We start from the raw sequence: 20,496 nt of genomic DNA on the forward strand, positions 1-20,496 counted from the left end.
TTGACTGTCTGCTGATACTTAGAGGAAATGCACACAGGAGCATTCTTTGAGCAGTGAGGGGGACAGTGGGCTTGACTCAGGTTTGATCGACAGCTGGGAGGTCAGAGGTCAGTCAGCAGTGTGAGTGTGCGCGCGCGCGTGCGTTTGCTGTTCTGCATGCCAGTCGATGAAGAAGGGTGTATGACACATTCACTGATGCCCACCTCTGTTTCAGAGTAAGATAATCAGAGTGTGCTTTGTTAAAAAGGGAAACACTGACTGATGCAATAAGCCAGAGTCAGACACAGTGAAACACTTATTTGGATGTTCGTTTATATGAACATTTATACAAGAGGTGTTAGTTGTAATTAGTTTATTTGATTGTTTAATATTTTGACTTTAAAGCTTCTTATTGTAATCGGTTGGAACCATTTGTGGTTGATATTTATCAGAATAAAGCTTCTTTTGCACATATTGCCATCTTATTCCGCTTATCATACGTACTATAGAAAAACTTGATGTTTCAGTACCCACCCACCACATTGTTGCTATGAGGCAACATCCAACATCTGGTTGGCAGGGGGACATGTTTTATGATGGATTTATCAAGCTCCCTTAAAAATGGGATGAAATATTTTGCTCTGCCTAAAATAAAAATTCATGCCTCAGAATGTAATGATGAATGCATCTAATTAATAAATGAATAATTGAACTTATGAGGAATGTTAAGTCTAAGTCACTTCATGCATTTATTAATATGCGATCAAGTCAGCTGGATTTATATAGTTTCTATGCTATAGGACAATACGTCTTGTGCAGTGTGTTTCATTTCGTTCAGAGTTAAAGGAAAAAAAAACTAATAGGAGCGCGTCTTGTCTCTCCCCGCCTCCACACACTCCGTGCGGGCTGAGAGGAGGACAAATTAGACGCTACCGGCGCAGGTACATCAGAGGTGGGCATGGCGAGTAGGTGGGGTCGCTGCTGTCCTCCTGTCCGGAGCGCAGAGCCCCGGCAGACCAGCCCCAGCGCGGAACCAGCGAGGTGCGACAACCGCTTTCAGCGAGATTAAATCCGAGGACTGGGAGCACAACAGCGCATGGTGAGTGGGACCACTGAGCCGCTCGTTGAGGAAAAGCTGGAGTTTATGTATCTGTTACTACAGGGCGGAAGCTGCTGCAGCGAAGCAAAGCCTTGCGTGATCTTGGCTCTTATTTTTGGGCATGATTTGTGACGTGAAACCAGCTTCAGTTTAAATAAATTTGCAAGCGCTGGTCTTAGATATAAGTCTGCAGGAAGACTGACGGTAACAAGACCAACAACAGCGGCTTTAAAAGCACTTCTTGAACTCCATCTTACCTGCTTGGTTCTTAAGTGGGTTTAAGTTTGGCTTCTAGTGTAAACCTGGTCTACTGTTGCATGTCAGGGTCATAACCTCTGGTCCCCTCTTAAAGCTGCCTTGACCCCTGACACATTTAAGAGTGACCAGATGTTGTTGGAAGATAACAGGCTAGAAGCTGAGCTTTAAGGAGAATGAACCTGGTTGAATTAGTAGATTTTTTTTATGTTTTCAGCTTAAACTGGCAACTCATGGTTCACCTTTAGTAAGAACATCTGCATGTGTTCAACATCTGTGCACAAGTCTTTTAATTTGGGGTGCTGTGATATGTATTCAGACATTGAGCTTTAATTGATTGATAATTAACTGAGGAAGAGCCACCAAGTTTCATTTCATTAGACTGGGTTTTAAGCCCCTGAAGGCAGGGGCTTTACATCCTTTGTGTGTGGTTTCCCTAAATGCATACCAAGGCATACTGAATGATAGTTAGTTGTGGCTTTTAATCAGACAGTTGTCACGTTGCGGGGGGAAAAAAGTTTCCACATTTGCACACAGTTGTTTTAAAAGTGGCTGTTTCAGGTGACTCATCCTGGAATAATCTGAGCTGCTGTGGACGTTCCTAGAACAGGTTAGGAGATCTGAGGATTTTGTATGAAGTTGGTCCAAAAATGAGCGCTCCTTTGTAATTATAGACTACAGAGTGGAGGCACTTTCCAGCCTGCCAACCAATTCAAAACAGACGGCACATCCACGGCTTAGGCTCTCTTTTTTAAAGGTGGTTACACCTTCAGGAATGTCCCAGGTCGTGGTTTTATTTTTAACATTAACCAAGTAGATAAAGACTGATTTGGCATTATTTGTCATGGCTGATTGTGATTTTCTGTGACATATTATAAGTGCTGAAAGCAAGAACACAAAGGCATGAGCAGTGAGTTCAAACCTCACCAAAACATGCAGCTGAACAGAGCAGAAAGTTGTTCACTGACAGGCAGAAAGTGAGGAAAGCCAAAAGATGAGGGGTGAAAGGAGCCAGAAGAATGCTTGTGGAGAGGGAGCCAATTTTGAGACAGGTGTGTGCAGCGCATATGTGTGTTTTGTATGTGGGCATGCATGGCTGCTTCCTCCTGCAAGCATATGTGTGTGTGTGTGTGTGTGTGTGTTTGCCGTGCACACGTTCAATGCTGCGTCCCTCCTGCCAGTAATGAAATCTCTTGTCCTCGCGATGTGCCGGCGGGTGCACAAATAGAGCATCAATAGCCTCTGGTGATGATTATCAGCCCCGCGGCTCCTCAGACAGCCGCTGCATGTCAGCTCTGCAGATCTCTATCGCAGACACACAGACTCCTCTTAAACAGAGGCTCCGTCCTGCACACAATCCTATCTCTGTCTCAGGAATACACACAGCTTTACCTGTGAGGAGGCTTTCTCTGGCACATCCGTCCTCTTTAACCCGCCACAACACACACACACTCACAGGATATTATGGCAAAGCTTATCGGCAGCCAGAGTTAATCAAACCTTATCTGCAGGCCCTCAACTGCCCGGCATGAACAGAAAGAGGCAGGTGGGGTTGCTCATTCTTTGATTTAGATGTCAGGTTAATGGTATGATTAACACTCAATTAATGGTTAGTCAGGTACTCTTGCGTAATTGAATGGAATTTCATCTAACAGCCTTGTATTTTAGTTTGAATTGTTAGTACGCTATAATATCTAATTGCAGCCCCAAGGATGACTCCACACCTTTCTGACAGTGTCAACAAAAAGGTAATATTATAGATTTCACGGAGGTCGGGTTAGACTGTCGAGGCAAATAAACTGGTCACTCCATGTATAAATTAATAAACTATTTTAACAAGTTTCTTCAGGAACTCAGATGCATCCCAAACACTAAATGTAGGTGGACCACGTGTTTCTTTAACCAACCATATATTCATGGGAAAATAAGGCTATAACTATGTACCATTCTTTCACAATGTGGAAATTCACATGCATGCGTCAGAATGAATCTTGAAACACACACACTCACACACATAAAAGCAGATAAAATCTTGATATTACCAGTCTTTCTGACCCAGACAAAATAGGGAACGGTCTACATGCTGGTGTCAAGTCAGTGAAATTTGTGTCTGTGTATGGCCACCTTTTATATGGTGGAGTGTGTTTTGGAACACACCATTGGGCTGAGTTGATAGGGGTGGAGAACACATTGACACACATTTTTCCCCTCAATTTGATTGGTCTGTGGGGAATAATGATAACCCTCGAGAAAATATTTTGGTGTGCAGAACTCTTGTCAGGCTTCAGCTGTGTAATAGAAAGGCAGATACAGCACAAGGTGTAGTTTTATTAACACCAACACCCCGGTGTTCCCTCCTCCATGGTGGCTCAGTCATCAGGTTCTCTTTGTTAGGGCTCCATTTGGCCATGGTGTACTCACCTTACCACTTGACTGTTCTTAAAGTAAATGTGGCCTATGGCTAACATCATCCCTTCTAGCTGTCTGGTAAAGCAGTTAACTTCAGGAATTGTGAACCATGTTTCGCCGTACCTTTCATAGCAGGAGTCTTCCCATAGAAATAACACAAAAACAAGCAGCCAAAATGAAAACAAATGTAGTAAACTCCTCGGCTCCTTTCCGATTGTCTATAGTCAAAATGTTGTTTCTCTAAGTAAATACACCAGGGGGTCCCAACCTTGGGGTCAGGCCTTCCAAGGGGCACCAAGATTATTAAAGGGATTTAAGAAAAAAAAAAAAAAAATCTTCTATGCAAAATTCTGTTCAAAATTTTTGTATTTTTTAGTTTTGAATAATTTGACCCTTTCACCAGTTAAAGCCAATAATAATAATAATAATAATAAACTAACCTCTGAAAAGTCATTTTAAGGGGCTTTTATTCCTTCTTTTTGCTAAGTGTGTGTCTTTGTTCATCATTCCAGGTGTCCCGACATGCACCCTCACATCCGCCCCTCCCTCCTCGTAACGCTGCTGCTGCTTCAAGGTCAGTTGATTGATTTTATTACTGCTTTGCATTCACTTTCAGTTGAGGAGCGCCTCCCGTACCTCTCCGGTATTCAAGATCAAGGACTCTTATCATATCACTGCTGATGTTGAGTCGCTTAAAAATCATTTGGAGCATGCAGTGAATGTACAAAATGTACACTCTTACAGTCTTTCAAGGCCTGCATCTCCATTTCTTAAATTCAGGTACACGTTCCTCGTAGAAATAGTTAAACATTTTGGGAATCCCATTATTTTTCCTGTTAAGAGTTAGATAAGAAGATACACCACTCTCATGTCTGGGCAGTAAATATAAAACTACAGCCAGTAGCCTGTTAGCTTAGCCTAGCATTAAGACTGGGAACAGGGGGAGATGGCTACAGCTAGCTACAGCTGTCCAAAGGAAGCAAAGTCATGTTCCAAATCCTCTAAAAGTCTCTAAAACTCTAAAATTTACAATGTTATTTAGTTGATGAAGCTGTTCAACACTTAAATAAGCTTGTTTGCTTTTTGAGTGTTATATGAGAAGATTGGTAACACTATAATATCGAACTATTTGCTATATATGACCTACACCCAGCAACCAGTTAGCTTAACCTAGCCTAGCATGAAGGCTGAAAACAGGTGGAAACGGCTAGCCCAGCTCTGTCCAAAGGAAACAAAAATCACCCAGTAATGCATCTGAACACACTAATTAAAATATCCTGTAATTATTTAAAGACATTGTTCAACATTTTAGGAACATTTTCATCTTAGCGTAGCATAAAGACTGGAACGGCTAGCCTGGCTGTGTCTGAAGGCTCTACTTTGTGTTTATGAACCTCAGGACTTAAAAATGGGCCATGTCAGGTTTACTGTTTGACTAAAATTGAGATGAATACGAGGCATATATAGGTTTTCACAGAGAGAAAGAATGAACTCAGTGTAATGCCCTCGCAAATTCAGTGATGAAAATGTTCAGTATGATGGCATTTGTGAGTATATTTGAGGTGTATAAGTTTGTGCAGTGCGTGTCGGAAAATGAGCGACGCTTGACTGATGCTCCTCTGGTCAGCCTGAGATTCTTTACAAGACATTTTTACTGCTTAAACATGTCAAGTTTCCAGTGCTGAAGAATTCCCATTATATTCTCCTCAAAGTGATTTCCTGCCCACCGTGCTTAAAATACTGCTTGTTTCCAGGCAAGTCAAATTTCGCATCTGCTTTTATGGCGTATTGTCAGCCGTCCTGTCGGCCCTGAGAGTATCGGCATTCGCCTGGGGGGAGAGGCGGGAGTCGTGGGGCAATATAATCTTTGAGTTGTTTTCAAAAATGACAGCTTTAGCACCATCTGAAGTATTTATTAGTGGCCATTTTAAGACTTTGAACTTGAGCAAACCAGACTGTTTCACCTTGTCAAGACGCCCCCCGCCCTCCTCCTCTGCTGACAACACAGATAGCATGTTGCAGTGCTTCAGCAGCTACATATCCATGTAATCCAGCCTGCCAAATGAAATTTCCCAGATAGACAGAAGCTGATCCTACTTTTAATCTCTGATTTCAAGGGAATGTTCCTCATATCTCCCGGACCATGGTGGGATTAATTCGACATGGGCTCATACATGTCATTCACAGACATTAAAGATACAGTTTGCTCGAGGCTGAACAGGCAGACTTTTTGTTCAGAGCAGTGGGGCCCCACTGACCATGAGAAAGCAGCCTGCCAAGACTCGAAACTTTCACTACCAAGAGGACTTCGGGGTTGGACTGACGCTGGGAGATGAAAGGGTCAGGATTGTGAAAAAGGTGGAAGCTGAGGCCTCTCGGTTGCAGGTGGTGCTTTCCTTTAATGTTTCCTGACCTCGTGCAGTTTGCTCCTTCCTCCAGTGAACTGATGATGGAAGACTTTCTGTAAAGACGTGGATTTCGTGGACATTTAAAGAAGAGCGGGCAGTCAGTGGCTCTATTTTCTCTGAACTAAAATGTCTTTTTGTACTAGTTACGTCAGCAGGTCCCAAGGGTTGAGCTGTGTCTTAAAAAACTGTATTATGTCTTCTTCTCTAATGCTGTAGTCAGGGGAAAAAAGTTATAGTGCAGCAAGGGAGGACTCACACTCAAATAACAAAAACAAGATTCAGACTAAAGTCTGCATTTTAAAGGTTTCTTTTTCATGATTTACAGGATGTTTCAATCCCTGTTGGACTTGCTTCAGTGCAAGGCATGCATGATCAGTCACCAGGTATACTGGTTCCTCCACAGGTGCACCTCGTCAGTCATCTAGGGCTTGATTGAACACACATGAAACCAATCGCTAGCAGGTCAAGTCATTACAAACACACCAGACCAACACAACTCCATGGCACTGACACGTTCATGCACGTTCATAATATACATACAAATGTTAGCTTTCACACAGGGAATGACACCCACTGGTACAGAGATCAATAAGAGAAAACAGGTCACATCCAGTTTTTCATGTAAGCCACATGGGTGTAGCTTTTCAAGGTACAAGATATATCTGCATTCACATGAGTAAAATGTCCAATCTCATTGATACCCTCTCATCAGAAACTGATCAAATAATTTACATGCTCATATTTGGAAATATTCATTCCTCCAGATGCATTAAGCCCTAATAAACTGAATATCGGGCAGACCTTTGTTAGCTTGAGTCATATAAAAGACTATTATTGTCTGTGAGTTTGATGAAGAGCGTGGTGTATGTCTCTGCCATTATAGATTACCCATGTGTCCAAAAAGCTTATCTGTTGACTATCACACACCATATTGAATTTAACTGAATCAGTAAAACTGTGAAAAAGCCTGGAGATGATATTTAGAACCAGTCCATGCAATCATGCTTGTGGCAATCAGCTGCATCTCTCTCATTTGTGTCCTCATCGGTTGCTTCCAAGAACCTCAAATGCGTGTCTTTTTGCCACCACTGTGACACCCGGACTGCAGCCATGCTTAGCAGAAGATCCCTTTGTCCGTCAACTGACAGGGAGACACCTGAGAGGTGACCCAAGCCTGCTGATCTCCCTCCTCCGCCTCGGCCACTGCCAGCCCAACACGGTCTCAGCGGGAAGCTTATGACTCCTCTCCTGACCAACACTCCACCTGTCACATGCTCACGGCAGATCACAGGCATCAGACGAAACGGTTGGACTTATTGCTGGAAAGATTGCAACAGATCTCACACTCCTGCCACTGGAAGCTGTAAAATCAGAGCCATGTCCAGGATGACAGTCAGAAATGTAAACCAGCTCTAAACAGATTAGAGCTGATATGATCAAGAAAAAAAAGAGACATCATTCCCTGTTTGACGTTTAAGTTAAAAGCGGCGTCTGTCGAGTAGCAGGTGATGCTTTCCATAATTAATATTTTAATGTCGATGCTGTCATTTTTGTTACCGGATAACATTCACTCGTACTTTTTCTCCCCATCCGTCACTGCACGAGCTCGGTGACAGAAAGATGAGCAGAGGGGGAGAAAGTCAATGTTCGCACTAAATCCTCTGTTGCAGCCGTGCCCTTATTTCTATTGAACATTCCCACATTTCTTTGATGTTTCTGTCCTCCTTTGTTGCTTTGCTCTTTTGACACTTGACGAAGTCATCACAAGACATAACGGCTAATTAGCAGGCGCTAAATCAACACGAGGCGGACAGCCTGAAGCGTTACAGCTAAGTTGACGGGGACAAACTGACAATTTCCCCCTGTACTCTGGGTGAAGAGACGGGCTGTGCTATTCAGAGAGTGGAATCTGTTTAATGTTTGTAAAAATCACTCAAGCGCTCCGTCTCCAGGCTGGACGAATGCCTCTGTCACCCATCGGGGTTACCGGGGACAACAAGGCATGTTCTCATGGGTTTCTGAACAGGGAATCGCATGTCCCTCGCCCCCCCTCTGGCCTGTACGTGTGCCTGAATAGACCTACATTCACTGTCACTGAATGGAGCCAAAGAATGGTTCTCCTCACTTGTCCGCTCACATTAGCTTTGAATACTTAATTATCACTTGCAAAAGGGGTCAAGTGGGAGTCAGTGAACTGTACTGGCTTCGGGACAGAATCCCATTCATTATTTTATTTTAGTAGTACAGGAAGCCTATTGTGTGTATAAAAATATGCTTCTTTAATGTTACACTTGAAAAAAAACCTCACCTGCGTATGTTGTGTAGGGTTTTGTTGGCGAATCTAAATGTCATATATTGGCCGCCATGCATGCTTAATACTCTTTGACTGACCGCTACGTTGTTTGTCCCTCATAGTCCAGCAGGGCACCTCAGTGCAGGAGATCCAAACCAGCCATGAGAACATCATAAAGATCAACTCAGCTGGAGAAAGTGAGTATATCTAACCAGAAAGCACCTTCATCACCATCACTGAATGGTTAACAAAGGATGCACTGGTCTCGTATATCACGATAAATAATGTTCAGTTCAGTCAGGGACACTTAAATCAAGGATTTTATCAACAATATCTGAGCAGTGACAAGGATTCTGATGGGAGAATTAATCAGCCATTAATAAACACATATCATTTACATTTATATCGATCAAAAATACCAAAAGCAGCACATAAGAAGGAGGTTGTGGTGGTGGGAGGAGCTGTGACAAGCACGCAGCATTGACATGAGTGGATCAACGGTGTAACGTGGAGACGCCTCAGGTTATAATTGCAGTGCTATGCACCTGCATGCATGTAATTGGTCGTTAGTGGTCAGCTGGTGTGCCAGATAGATTTTGGAAGAATCCTAAGAGGTGGTGGGTGGTCTCATCAGCCTGGCGCATGTGACACAGTAGAAAGTGTTTGGAGGTGACTCTCCTGTAAGCAGACAGAGTGAGTGACATGCTGACAGACAGGTGCCACACTCCCCCGTCCACAACCGCCCCGTTCGTGATCAGCTGCACATTCTAGCGTGGCAGCAACAGTGCTGATTATTTACGCCACCAGCGGGTACGGACATGCTTGGGAGAGAGACAGAGTTTTGGCTCGGTCATGGTTTCGTGAGTGTGCTCCTGGTAGAAAGAAAAGCTCTGGCATGCTAAGATGTTTCTTTCCCCTCATTATGTCATTATTTTCATCTGCAGCAGCACATTTGATCACTAACTGGGATAATCCCATAATGCTAATGTACAAAATAGGACAGAACAGAGGAAATGCAATGAAGAGAATGAATGAGTTTGCACTGACATCTTTATCCAGCGTGTTTCTGTTCCTCTCCAAGCCTTGATTAAACCCCTAAAAAGCTCATCTCTGCACATCAAAATGACATACATAGACAAATCCCTTCATGCCTGACGTTGGCTTTGATGCAAGTCTCCGCCTGCTGCTTCAAGTCTGCTTATCAAACACACAAACCTCTGAGTTACATTTGCCATAACTTTCTTCGTCAACCCCCCCAAACCATATAAAATGTCCTGTTAGCATTTGTTTACAAGGTTAAAAGCTTTAACTGTGTGTGTGTGTTTCCATGGGAAGTGATGCAGTGCTCAGCAGCCATGGATGTCCTCTTCCTCATGGATGGTTCTTACAGCGTGGGGAAGGGCAGCTTCGAGAGGTCCAAACACTACGCCATCAAACTCTGCCAAGCGCTGGACATCGGACCAGATAAGGTTTGTCTGTCTCTGTTCGTCTCTCTCTGTCATGTCAGTCATCCTCCATGTAACTCCATCCTCTTCCAGGTGCGAGTCGGCTTGATTCAGTTTGGTTCCACGCCGCGGCTGGAGTTCGCCCTGGACTCGCACACCAACAAACAAGAGCTAAAGAAGCACATGAAGAAGGTTTCTTACAGGTGCGTTTTTCCTCATATCTCACCCTCAGGCTCGGCAAATAATGCTTTGGGATGCAAAAGACTTTATTACTGTGTGATATGAAGCGGGTGATAGGATGGCAGGAGTAGGTAATTGGCTTCACAAAAAAATCACAGCAATTTCCTTCTTAATGTATAAACTGGATACACAAACAGGTCATTTGAAGTGATGAGAACCTTTATGTTCTGAACCTTTTTGGGCTAAATCTTGTCACAGATCTCTCACGCAGTTTCAAGATCGTAACATGAATGAATGAGTCGGCAGTAATGTCAAAGCAGATTACGCAGACATGCACACATACACACACATTCAGACGCTGTATAGAAATGCTCCCCAGAAAGAAAAACAAATTAATTTCAGATTAGAGGGGTACACCACAGGTGGTCACTGGATATTGGATAAGTGCATAAGCCGAGAGAGAGGAAGGTAATTTGGCTGTGCGTGTGTGTGTGTGTGTGTGTGCGTGTGTGCGTGTGTGGTCACAGTTTGGAAGTAATGTTTCGGCTCGCCATCTGCTTTGAAATGGCTACCCGTGTTTTGAACTTATTAGCTGTCACATCGCTTGAAATCAAACTTGTAGCTCAGAGAGTTTAGTTGTAGCCACATGTGTGTGTTTATTCACGTACCTTTGGCAATGCACTGCATTTAATTAACATTGTGTAGTTTCCATTCCAAACAACATTCCTCCCTCTTCTGTAATTTGTTATGTGCAGTTAGCAGTTTAACACAAAAAGTGTTACAAAAAACAGAATTTGACAAAGCCTCAAAAATAACCGCAGTGAATTTACACAACCCAGATTCTAAAGAAGGTGTTCCATGTATTAATCTCCTTTATACAATCATGTGTTCACAAAGTGGTGAACCTCGCTCCATCCTCACTTGTGAGCGACTGATCCTTTCCAGGATGCTCCTTCATACCCAATCATGATACTATCACCTGTTACCAATCAACCTGTTTACCTGTGGAATGATCCAAACAGGTGCTTTTGGAGCGTTTTACAACTTTCCCAGTCTTTAGTTGCTCCTGTCCCAACTTGTTTGAAACGTGTTGCTGCATCAAATTCAGAATCAGCAAATATTTACAAAAACCAATGAACTTGATGAGGTCAAACATTAAATATGTTGTCTCTGTACCGTTAAATCCATTTGTTGAAAAAGTCGTCTGCGCTAAAGTAGCTTTCTCAAAGATTTAGTTCCTAAGCCTGTAGGAAGTGATGGATGCACAAACCCAGTGTGGTAAGAGCAAGTCTTAGACGGGATGAAAACTGTAAACAACAGCTGCAGAAGCCAATCATCAAATCATGATAATTACTCTTACTTAAGATGAGTCTTGATCCATCATTGTCTGAGTCTGCCTACTGCGCCTAAAACAAGTTTTTACAAGATGTCTACGATCCTGCTCGTCCTAAACTGTGAGTGCAGTCTGTGTTGTGTAAGATGTACAACATACTGCACTTTGTGATTTGAGCTGTGTTGTCTCCGAGCAGACAGAGCATTGTTTTCATGCTCGAAATAAGTGGGAAAGATAATATGGTTGCATCCACCACTACCTTCATGTCACTGGTGTTGTTCCAGCAGTCCTTTCTCCTAAAAATCACAAGGCACTTCTTTGCGTCCCGACTGAACGAGGCTCCCGCTCTGACTGACGTTAATGTCTTTTTAAAAATCCAGAATGGGGTTTTAATGGGTTTCTTGAGCCCTGGGGTGACGAAACTTGGCCTACACTCAGACACTTCCGCTTACGTTTTCGGTCCAAGAACCAAAAGACCAATCCAACCAAAACGGATCTGTGGTTTTCCTTGGCAGTGATATGCAGCACATTACTGACTCTGCTGGCTTCTGGACTGCAGCGCATATTCCCTAATTGTTCCCCCTCTGTTTTGCTCTAACAATGACATCAAAAAAATCAAATTTCCAAACTCTGAACTTCCAGGGGAGGCAGCACCCAGACAGGCCTGGCTCTGAAGTACGTGCTGAGGAAAGGTTTCCCAGGGGGCCGGAACTCCACCGCTGCGGCCCGGATCGCCATCCTCCTATCAGATGGGAGGTCTCAGGGCAACGCGGCACAGGCGGCTGCGCAGCTCAAAGACACAGGGGTGGTCCTGTTTGCCGTGGGCCTTCGCTACCCCAGGTATGACGGACGGTTGAAAAAATAAAGTGCATTGCCAATAATAATAGTACATTAAACTGCTGCTTTTTATTTGCAAAGTGGTCTCTAAAAAAGGTTTGCCTTTTCCAGGTGGGAGGAGCTGCACGCTTTGGCCAGTGAGCCGATGGAGAGCCACGTCTTCTTCGCCGAGCATTTCCACGATGCTGTCAACGGGCTGCACACCACGCTGACCACCTTCTCTGTCTGCAACGCCACACCTGCAGGTGGGAGTCCCCAACAACACTTTCTCACTGGAGGCAATTGCTGCTACAGATGCTAATCCTCTTATATAGACTTAGTTCGGTGTCACTGGACATAATTGATTAGAAACGATTAATTGTGCACTAGAGGCCTTTCCTTACCTCCTTTTCTAAATTCCTTCACTTGCGTGGCTATCTCAAACTCCCTCCCATTCTTGTTTCTACCCTAATACCTTCATATCCCCACTTTTACCCCCTCCTGTTCCCCAGGCTGTCAGATGGAGTCGTTTCCCTGTGAGAGGAAGACATTGGAGACAGTCAAAGAGCTGCAGGGGAATTTCATGTGCTGGAAAGGAGCCAAGGGGTATTCCCCGTACACGTCTCTCTGTCCGTACTACAGGCAAGTGCACATGAAAGCAATGTAATGCATAAGATGAATGCATAAGATGAATTTTGAATTTCTGAAAACCCGTCTTTCTGTTCATTGTACAATATCAAATTTCTTGTAAATCAGCATTAGATATGTAATAATTTTGGAATTTAGCCCAGAATTTAAAATTTAGTTAGTTTGGGTTTTCAGTTTGGTTATCAGGAATGGTGGACCCAACGCGTTGTCTGGCAGGTACTGAAGAGGCCTCAGAAGCAGGTTAATGATAAAGATGGAGGCTGGTGTCATTCTGGGTCAGACTGGGGGAGAAAAATACGGAACTCTGGTCTTTATTGCTCAATGAACCACAAGACTGTGGTTGTTCAAAAGGGCAACTCCCATGTGTTAATGTGCTGCGTCAGTGTGAGGGTGTTAATAAAAACAAGCAAGCGTAATTCTGCCAGACCCTCCCAGAGCAAATTAAAATGGCCTTTGACAAAATTCATTTCACAGCACATTGCAGCTTGACCACAGTGAAATGGAAGAAGGCAAGTAGAGCTCATAATCTGCAGAATCATCATCACCAATCTTCCTTCCAAGATCCCTCTGAGGCTTGTTATGCCTGAACGCGATATCTCTGGGTCGCCTCGAGGGAATTCCTTCAACTTTAAGGATGGACTCAAGGATGAGCTGATTAGAATCTGGTGGCGTCAAGATCACTGTGACCTCACAAAACAGATTTTTGACCATAACGCAAGCATTCATGCTCTAGTTATGACAAAATTCACCCAAAAAGGGTAAAATTCTGAAAAACTGTGTTGATTGTATAGATCTTCTGTGCTGCCGGGTTGAAGATGAGTGTGAAGCATCCACGTCTTGCAGTTTGTAGCTTCTCTGCAGCAACATCCATATTTGAAGCATTGTAGTCCACCGCAGGCTCATCGGTTCTGCTGAAACTGAGCTTCAGGTGATTGTCGTTGCACCATGTGATGAAGCTCTCTATCTGTCCTCTGTGCTCCTCTGGAAAAATAGCCTCTAAGTGAAGATGGCATGTTTCTCTTTGGAAATTACTCGCTGGAATCAAACACAGGAAAAAGTCAAACTGCTGCTTGTACAACGCTTGAAAATGCATCTGTATCATCCTGTATTATTTTCATGTGAATAATGATCTTCAATTCATTTTTAAGTCCAAATGTGTCTGTTTCAGGTACAACAAGATGTACAGGAGACACCAGACAGTCTGCCATCGGACTATCTGTCCAGGTAACGGCATTGTCCTTTCTCTGTCTTTTGGATGTATTTGTAAAGATATCCGTTCACTCGCTCTGTCTCCACTGTGCTGTAGATCTCTGTGACTCTCAGCCCTGTCTGAATGGTGGAACATGTGTATCAGAGGGTCCGGAGGGTTACCGCTGTGTATGTCCGCCTGGCTACGGAGGAGACCCACACTGTGGTCTGTACACCGTCTTTACACTTAGTGAGCTATCATCAGACTTTCATGCAGAACAAACTAACCTGACCCTCCCTCGCTCCTCAGCTCCTGCGCTATCACTGGACTGCTCCGTGGACTTGCTGTTCCTGGTGGAGGGCTCTGCCACGCTCACCCTGGAAGGCTTCCTGCGCCTCAAGTCCTTCTTAAAGCGCTTCCTGCAGACTGTGATCGGGTCTGACAGCCCCAGTAAAGTCGGCCTGGCGGTGTTCGGCGGAGAGACCAGAGTCGAGGCCCAGGTGGGCAAGTTCAAAGGCGACCTGAGGGGTCTGCTTAAGGCGGTGGAGGCACTTCAGTTGATTGGCGGCGAGACCCGGACCGGCCAGGCACTTCGCTACGTCACCCGCCACGGCTTCGTGAGCGCGCCGGTCTTTGCTGACGTCACGGACGACCTGCCCCGCGTGGTGGTGCTGCTCACTGCCACTCCTGCTGTTGACGAGGTGGTGGAGCCCTCTAAATACGCACGAGACAGGGAGATCTTCCTGATAGGGCTCGGACCGGACTACTTAAAGGGACAGCTGAACAACATCACAGGAAATCCACAGAGGACTATCACCTACACGTCACCTGAGTTCAGTGCGAAGATCCCTGAGCTGAAGGCTAAGATCTGCAGCGTGGATACACAAGGTACTGACTGACCAAAAGAGCAACAACATGTTTACATCCAGTGTTCTGATCAAAACAGAATGTGTTTATCCTTCAGGTCTAACAGACATGCTTGACAGAGTCCATTCAGAACAGAACATTTGCAAAACTGATTTTTGTTAGACGTTTGAAACCGGAATTGTTCACATCCATGTTCACGAGCAAGCAGTCTCCTTCCTCACAGCATTTCTGGTGCATTACTGTGTATCTTGGCTCATTACTGCCACCCTTTGGCATCAAGGTGCATCTTCAAAAACAAAACAGGGACGATTTTTTTTAAAAAAAACGGCTCAATAGTGCTCCTAGAGGTCAAACACTGCACAGGGTACCTTTAACGCATACTATTCTGCACAGGATGTGTATTTTCCCTCATTTCTAAATAAATGCTTCATATAATATCCAAATTGTCCTCAGGATCCAGTCACTCCAAATTCATTAATTCATTTTGAGAGGTAGAAATGTATGTATATCCAAGAAATGCACAGAATATAAAACACCTGTCAAAATCCATTAGAAATCCTTGGATAAGCACTTAAAACCCTTATTAAGATGTAAAAAATGTTTAATCTTTAAAATCTCCCTTTTCTGACTGCCATTTTGATTGGATTCTGTAGGAAAAAAAGACATTTGTAGAGTCTTTTGAATCCTGTTTGTATGTTTCAACCAGTACTAATCTTCTGTCATTTTTACTTCATAATTCTTTGTCTCTTCTGTTTTTCAGGATGTCTCGGCCAGGCGGTGGACCTGGTGTTTGCCCTGGATGCCTCAGGCGGCGTCGGACGTGATAATTTCGCCACTCTACGTGACTTCGTGCGCACCCTCACCGTCCAGTTCGACATTAACCGTGACGTGGCTCAAGTGGCGCTTGTGGCCTACGGGCGGAGAGCCAACACCGTCTTCAACCTGGACACCCATGAGACCGGCTCAGCCATCCTCAAGGCTGTAGGTGAGGCCAGCTACATGGGCGGAGTGGCCTCGACGGGCACGGCTTTACTCCACATCCACTCCAGCGTCCTGACGGTGGCCAAAGGCGCACGGCCCGGCGTCAACAAGGCTGTGGTGGTGGTGACGGATGGTTCGGGCGGCGATGACGCCGCTGTTCCAGCTCAGAAGATAAGAGACAACGGAGTGTCGCTGTTTGTGATCGGCATCGGAGATATACAGAAGGAGAGGCTGCTGCAGATTGCTGGTTCAGAGGAGCACATGATCTCGGTGCAGTCTTACGAGGATCTCAAGTACTTTGAGGATGTTCTGGTGCAGATGCTGTGTTCAGGTGAGAACGCGGGGAAATGCGACCAAACCTTTCCAGGCCAGCATGTTCTCTCCTGTTCCAAATATGACTCTGTGAACTGTATGTTGTGGAAACTGGCTGTTTTATGAAACCTTTCTTTCCATTAGAGGCTAAAATGCCGGTAAACCTGTGCAAGCCCAACCCATGTATGAATGATGGGGTCTGCATCCTGTCCGGAGGGAGCTTCCGTTGTCAGTGCCGAGGCTATGAAGGACCACACTGTGAAACAAGTCAGTGGCATTAATGAGCCTTCTTTCCTTATTCTCTTACTTCATTCCTTTGTTTCTACCCTCCTTTTCCTTTGCTAACAAATTCTCTATTCTTACTCCTTCCTTAACTAACCTGTTTTCTTTGGGATGCATGTACTTTCTGTCACAGTTACTGAAGAATCTATGTAGCTACAGCTGGGTCTTTTGCATCTGTGGAAGTGGCTTTTTCTGTGGTTTCTCTGCAGGAAGCAGCAGGCCTTCCTCCAGGGGAGACCTTCCAAGGCCGGCTGGTCTCAGGAAGAAGAGCAGGCAGAAGAAGAGCCACCAGGAGCTCCTGCATCACTACAAACTACACCGCAGGAGACATGCTGCCTGATAACACCATGCAACCAGTCACTTATGAACAAAGGATGTATGCGGGTACAGTGGAGTAAAGGGAAAACTAATGTTGCTGTATCAATATTTAAGCTTGTGTCCATTTGTTTGTTTTTCAGCTGTCACTGTGCTCATTGTTGTACAGTTCGCTCAACATGGTTCCTGTCTATTCAAACATGTAAACATTTCTATTATACTATTATATTATATTGTATATCTCTGTCATGATTTTATTATTATTGTTGCTCTTTCCAACCAAAACATCAAGTGTGTGCCAAAAATGCTTTATTTTCATGTTTCAATCTATTTTAAGCATTTTTTTTTACAATAGAATCGTCCTTCTTAGATTAAATAGATGATTGTTTTCACTTATGTGCAAAATTATCTTATGAAAATATGTACATATGTGTTACAATTATACTGTAAGTTATATTGGTGCTATATAACACTTAGAAAACAAGGCTGTTTTTGCGCTTTAACTTATATCACTTTTTGGGAAAAGAGAAAACACATATAATAGGACACATTCCATCATATATGGGTGAGTAAAAAGAATCTATATTTAAAGAGTAGAATTATGCCACAGGCTCTGTAATATTTGAAATGGCTGGTCATTTAAATTACTCATCAAAAGTAACATTTAAACACTTAAAACCTATAAAAACATTTGCCAGACGAACAGCCTATAATCAAATGGCTCCCCTTCATGAATGCTTTATTATTTCATTAGTGAGAAGTGACTGAGTTGACTCTAATTACCAGTGTCCTGTGCATTGTTACTACACTGAACCTTTTTGCAATAGACCAGCTGGACTGATGTAACCTACAGAGGCGAAACATTTTCATAAACAAATTTCAAGCCAGCATTGTTGTCAGTACATTTTTATTTGAATAAAAAGTGCATTTTTAGCTAGCAATACAAGCCCAGAGGCTGAATAATGGTGTAAATATATTTACATCTTGGCTACCAGCATATATGAACCAAGCTACAATCTAGAGTGTACAAAATGGCCAATTTTATAGAGGGGGGGGGGGGGGGGGGGGGGGGGGGGGGGGGTCTTTCTGTGTCAGACTTCAGTGGTTTCAAATGTTTGGCTGTTTTCAATGTTTGTGCATCAATGTCAGGAACAACTGTTAGACTGGCCAGAACTCTACTACATCAATTTCCTCGCTTTAGCAAACAGAGAAAAACAAGCTGAAAAGTCATTGGAACTACGATCATCCAGTGGCATTTGAGAAGACGGCTTGTGCATCTCTCTGATTGGCTCTTTATAGTCTTGGCAAGGAGGTGCTGAGGATGAAGGATCCCGAGGATGATGATTTATCTGTCTGGTCTGAGAAACTTGTGGATTTGAGAGGTCAAAGGAAGTCAGAGGGCGTTCAGGTTTCCCTCTAGGTGGTGGATTTCTTCTCCCACTCCTGTTGATACAAAAAAGGGTGAATTGAAGTGTTTTGACAGTGTAAAGTATATACAATCATAATGGTACTTCTTCAAAAACACACTCTCGTGCTAAGATACCTCAGATATCTATAGTCTCACCTTAGCTTTTTGCAGGACGTTGCCTTTGGTGCCCATGATGGAGGCAGGCCTGGTCTTCAGCACTGATGCAGAGTTGACTGGGCAGCCTGCGTCTACACTGACGTTGCTGTTGGAGGGTTGGAATGATGATGATGATGTTGATGAGGATGATGATGATGATGTCTGGGGAGCAGGCAGGGATGATGCTTTAGGCTGAGGGTAAAAGAGAGAGATAGTTAGAGCGTGAACCAAACAGCAGTGGAAAGACTCTGTTTCATGTTTCTGACCAGTACACTAACCGTGGGTGTGTCCTGGAGGCTGCTGTCCAGTGTGGTTCCCAGTGTGAAAGGCCCCGACTCCACCTTCTTCAGACTCTCCTTCACCTCTACCAATCGTAGCTCCACCTCCACCCTGCGGTGCTCCGCCTCCCGACACGCCTCCTCCTTCTGCCTCAGACGGGCTTCTAGTGAGGCCTGCTGCTTGGGATCTGGGGATGGCAGACGGCTGTCAGTCACTCAGATCAGCGTGGAATCAGTGCCGCAGCAAGTGGGAAAGACGTACCTTGGCAGGCGCTGAGCTCCTCTTTGCTCTCCCTCTTCTCCTTCTTCAGGTTGGCCAGACTGCTCCTCACCTCCTCCCTCTCCTTCTCCAGGCGGTCGCGCTCGTCGATGTAGCGCCGCATGTCAGCCTCTGTGCGGTTCTTGCCCAGTTTCCCCTCAACTGCACCAGGAGACCCTGGGATTGATTTAGAGGAATTTTGCACATTTTAGTTCATACACAAATAGAACAGAATCCGATATTTATCATGACATTTGCTCAAGGGAGCGAAGGGAAACAAAAGAGACGCATGAATTATTAAAAAGCTCATTTCTGTTGGATTATAAATCTGCGCCCCAGTGTGAAGCTGTGCCTTTGACTGCAGAGGATGCAGCTTTACACTAGAGGGCGCTGTGGTAATGTTACAGATTACAGCGGGAGGGAAGCAGTTCATCTCACACAGTGTGGAGGAAAACGATAACGCATTTACTCACTAAAACATAATTCTTTTAAAACTATTTTCTGCTTAATGTTGAAAAAGCTTTATAAATGCATGTGGATGGAGATAATGATGATGATAGGTCTAGCTTTTGACACAGGACCCAGCAAACCCAGCGTCTTTCCACCCTCACCTATAGTATGCGCCTTGGGCCGCTGGGTTTGAGGACTGTGCGGGAGCCCGGCAGCAGCCTGCACCGTCAGGCCTTTATGGATCTGTACACCGGTGGAGTGGAAGGCCTGTGGGATTCCCAGGGTGGTCCTTTTGTGGGTGTCCTGGCTTTGGCATGAGGTCTTGAATGGTTGAGTTTGCGGCGTGGGTGTCAGGGGACACTCTTGTTCTGGTTTGCCGGCAGCGGAGGTGGAACTTGTTCCATTTGACTTTGCTGTTGAGTCTGGTTCAGAATGGTTCGTTGAAATGACCTGGAATGAATGGATTAAAAAGAGAATTAAAGCACAAAGTATGATGTAGAAATGTCACACAGGTAAACAATATTTTTCACAGAAAGGTTTCAGTTCATAGAAATAACTGAAATTAGTATAATAACACATCTGTTTTGGTGGACTCATTATCTGAAGCAGTGATCTTTGCTCCAAATGCAGCAAATGTGAAAAAAACAGTTTGCCTACTTCTTTCATTGGAGATGAGGGGTCTTTCTGGTCCTCAACTGGGACTGGGGAAAGTCCAAAAGTGTCTTTGGCAGGAACGGTTTTACCCCCACAGGATGTATGGAGGAAGGAGCGTACAGGGAGGAGGTCCAGGTAAACCCTGTTGTCAGTGTCCTGTTCTGTTCCTGCTGAGTCCTTGGTGTCCTGCACGCGTGGTTCATTATGTTCCTGCAGATTGTTGTCCTCGCTGTCTGGCAGGCCGCTCTCTTCAGCATCCTGTATCGCACAGAAGCAGGAAGTTATGAGGCTGGAAGGAGGCCAGGTGAAGTGAGCGAATGTCAAATGAAACTGAAATTGAAAATTGATGACAAAACAACAGAGATGGTCGAGAGGCTGCAGGCTGTTTATTCTTAATCTATTAAATTGACGTGTTTCTGTGCTTGTAAAAGGTAATCTTTTTTTTACAGTAACAAATTTATTATACATATTTGTGGATAT

At 44.3% G+C, this 20,496-nt stretch overlaps 2 protein-coding genes across 2 annotated transcripts in view; one reads left to right on the top strand and one right to left on the bottom strand.

The window, feature by feature from the left end:
* Nucleotides 1-1,011: 1,011 nt before the first annotated feature.
* vwa2 (von Willebrand factor A domain containing 2) lies at nt 1,012-17,689 on the top strand. Its single transcript, XM_041962461.1, has 14 exons — nt 1,012-1,078; nt 4,255-4,316; nt 8,566-8,640; nt 9,779-9,912; nt 9,982-10,091; nt 12,044-12,241; nt 12,350-12,483; nt 12,730-12,859; nt 14,034-14,089; nt 14,172-14,279; nt 14,364-14,942; nt 15,682-16,233; nt 16,359-16,481; nt 16,706-17,689. The coding sequence occupies exons 2-14, from the start codon at nt 4,265-4,267 to the stop codon at nt 16,834-16,836; spliced, it is 2,382 nt and encodes a 793-aa protein (XP_041818395.1). The 5' UTR covers nt 1,012-1,078; nt 4,255-4,264; the 3' UTR covers nt 16,837-17,689.
* A 203-nt stretch (nt 17,690-17,892) lies between these two features.
* The window catches only part of afap1l2 (actin filament associated protein 1-like 2), a 37,344-nt gene continuing 34,740 nt past the window's right edge, over nt 17,893-20,496 (bottom strand). The window contains exons 14-19 of the mRNA XM_041962462.1: nt 20,020-20,274; nt 19,524-19,812; nt 18,916-19,089; nt 18,654-18,841; nt 18,376-18,567; nt 17,893-18,254 (exon numbers count right to left, since the gene is read on the bottom strand). Of these exons, the coding sequence (XP_041818396.1) occupies nt 18,228-18,254; nt 18,376-18,567; nt 18,654-18,841; nt 18,916-19,089; nt 19,524-19,812; nt 20,020-20,274 (1,125 nt within the window). The 3' untranslated portion in view covers nt 17,893-18,227. The remainder of the gene's footprint in view (nt 18,255-18,375; nt 18,568-18,653; nt 18,842-18,915; nt 19,090-19,523; nt 19,813-20,019; nt 20,275-20,496) is intronic.

Source organism: Chelmon rostratus, chromosome 21 (genome assembly GCF_017976325.1).
Source record: "Chelmon rostratus isolate fCheRos1 chromosome 21, fCheRos1.pri, whole genome shotgun sequence".
Lineage (NCBI taxonomy): Eukaryota > Metazoa > Chordata > Actinopteri > Chaetodontiformes > Chaetodontidae > Chelmon > Chelmon rostratus.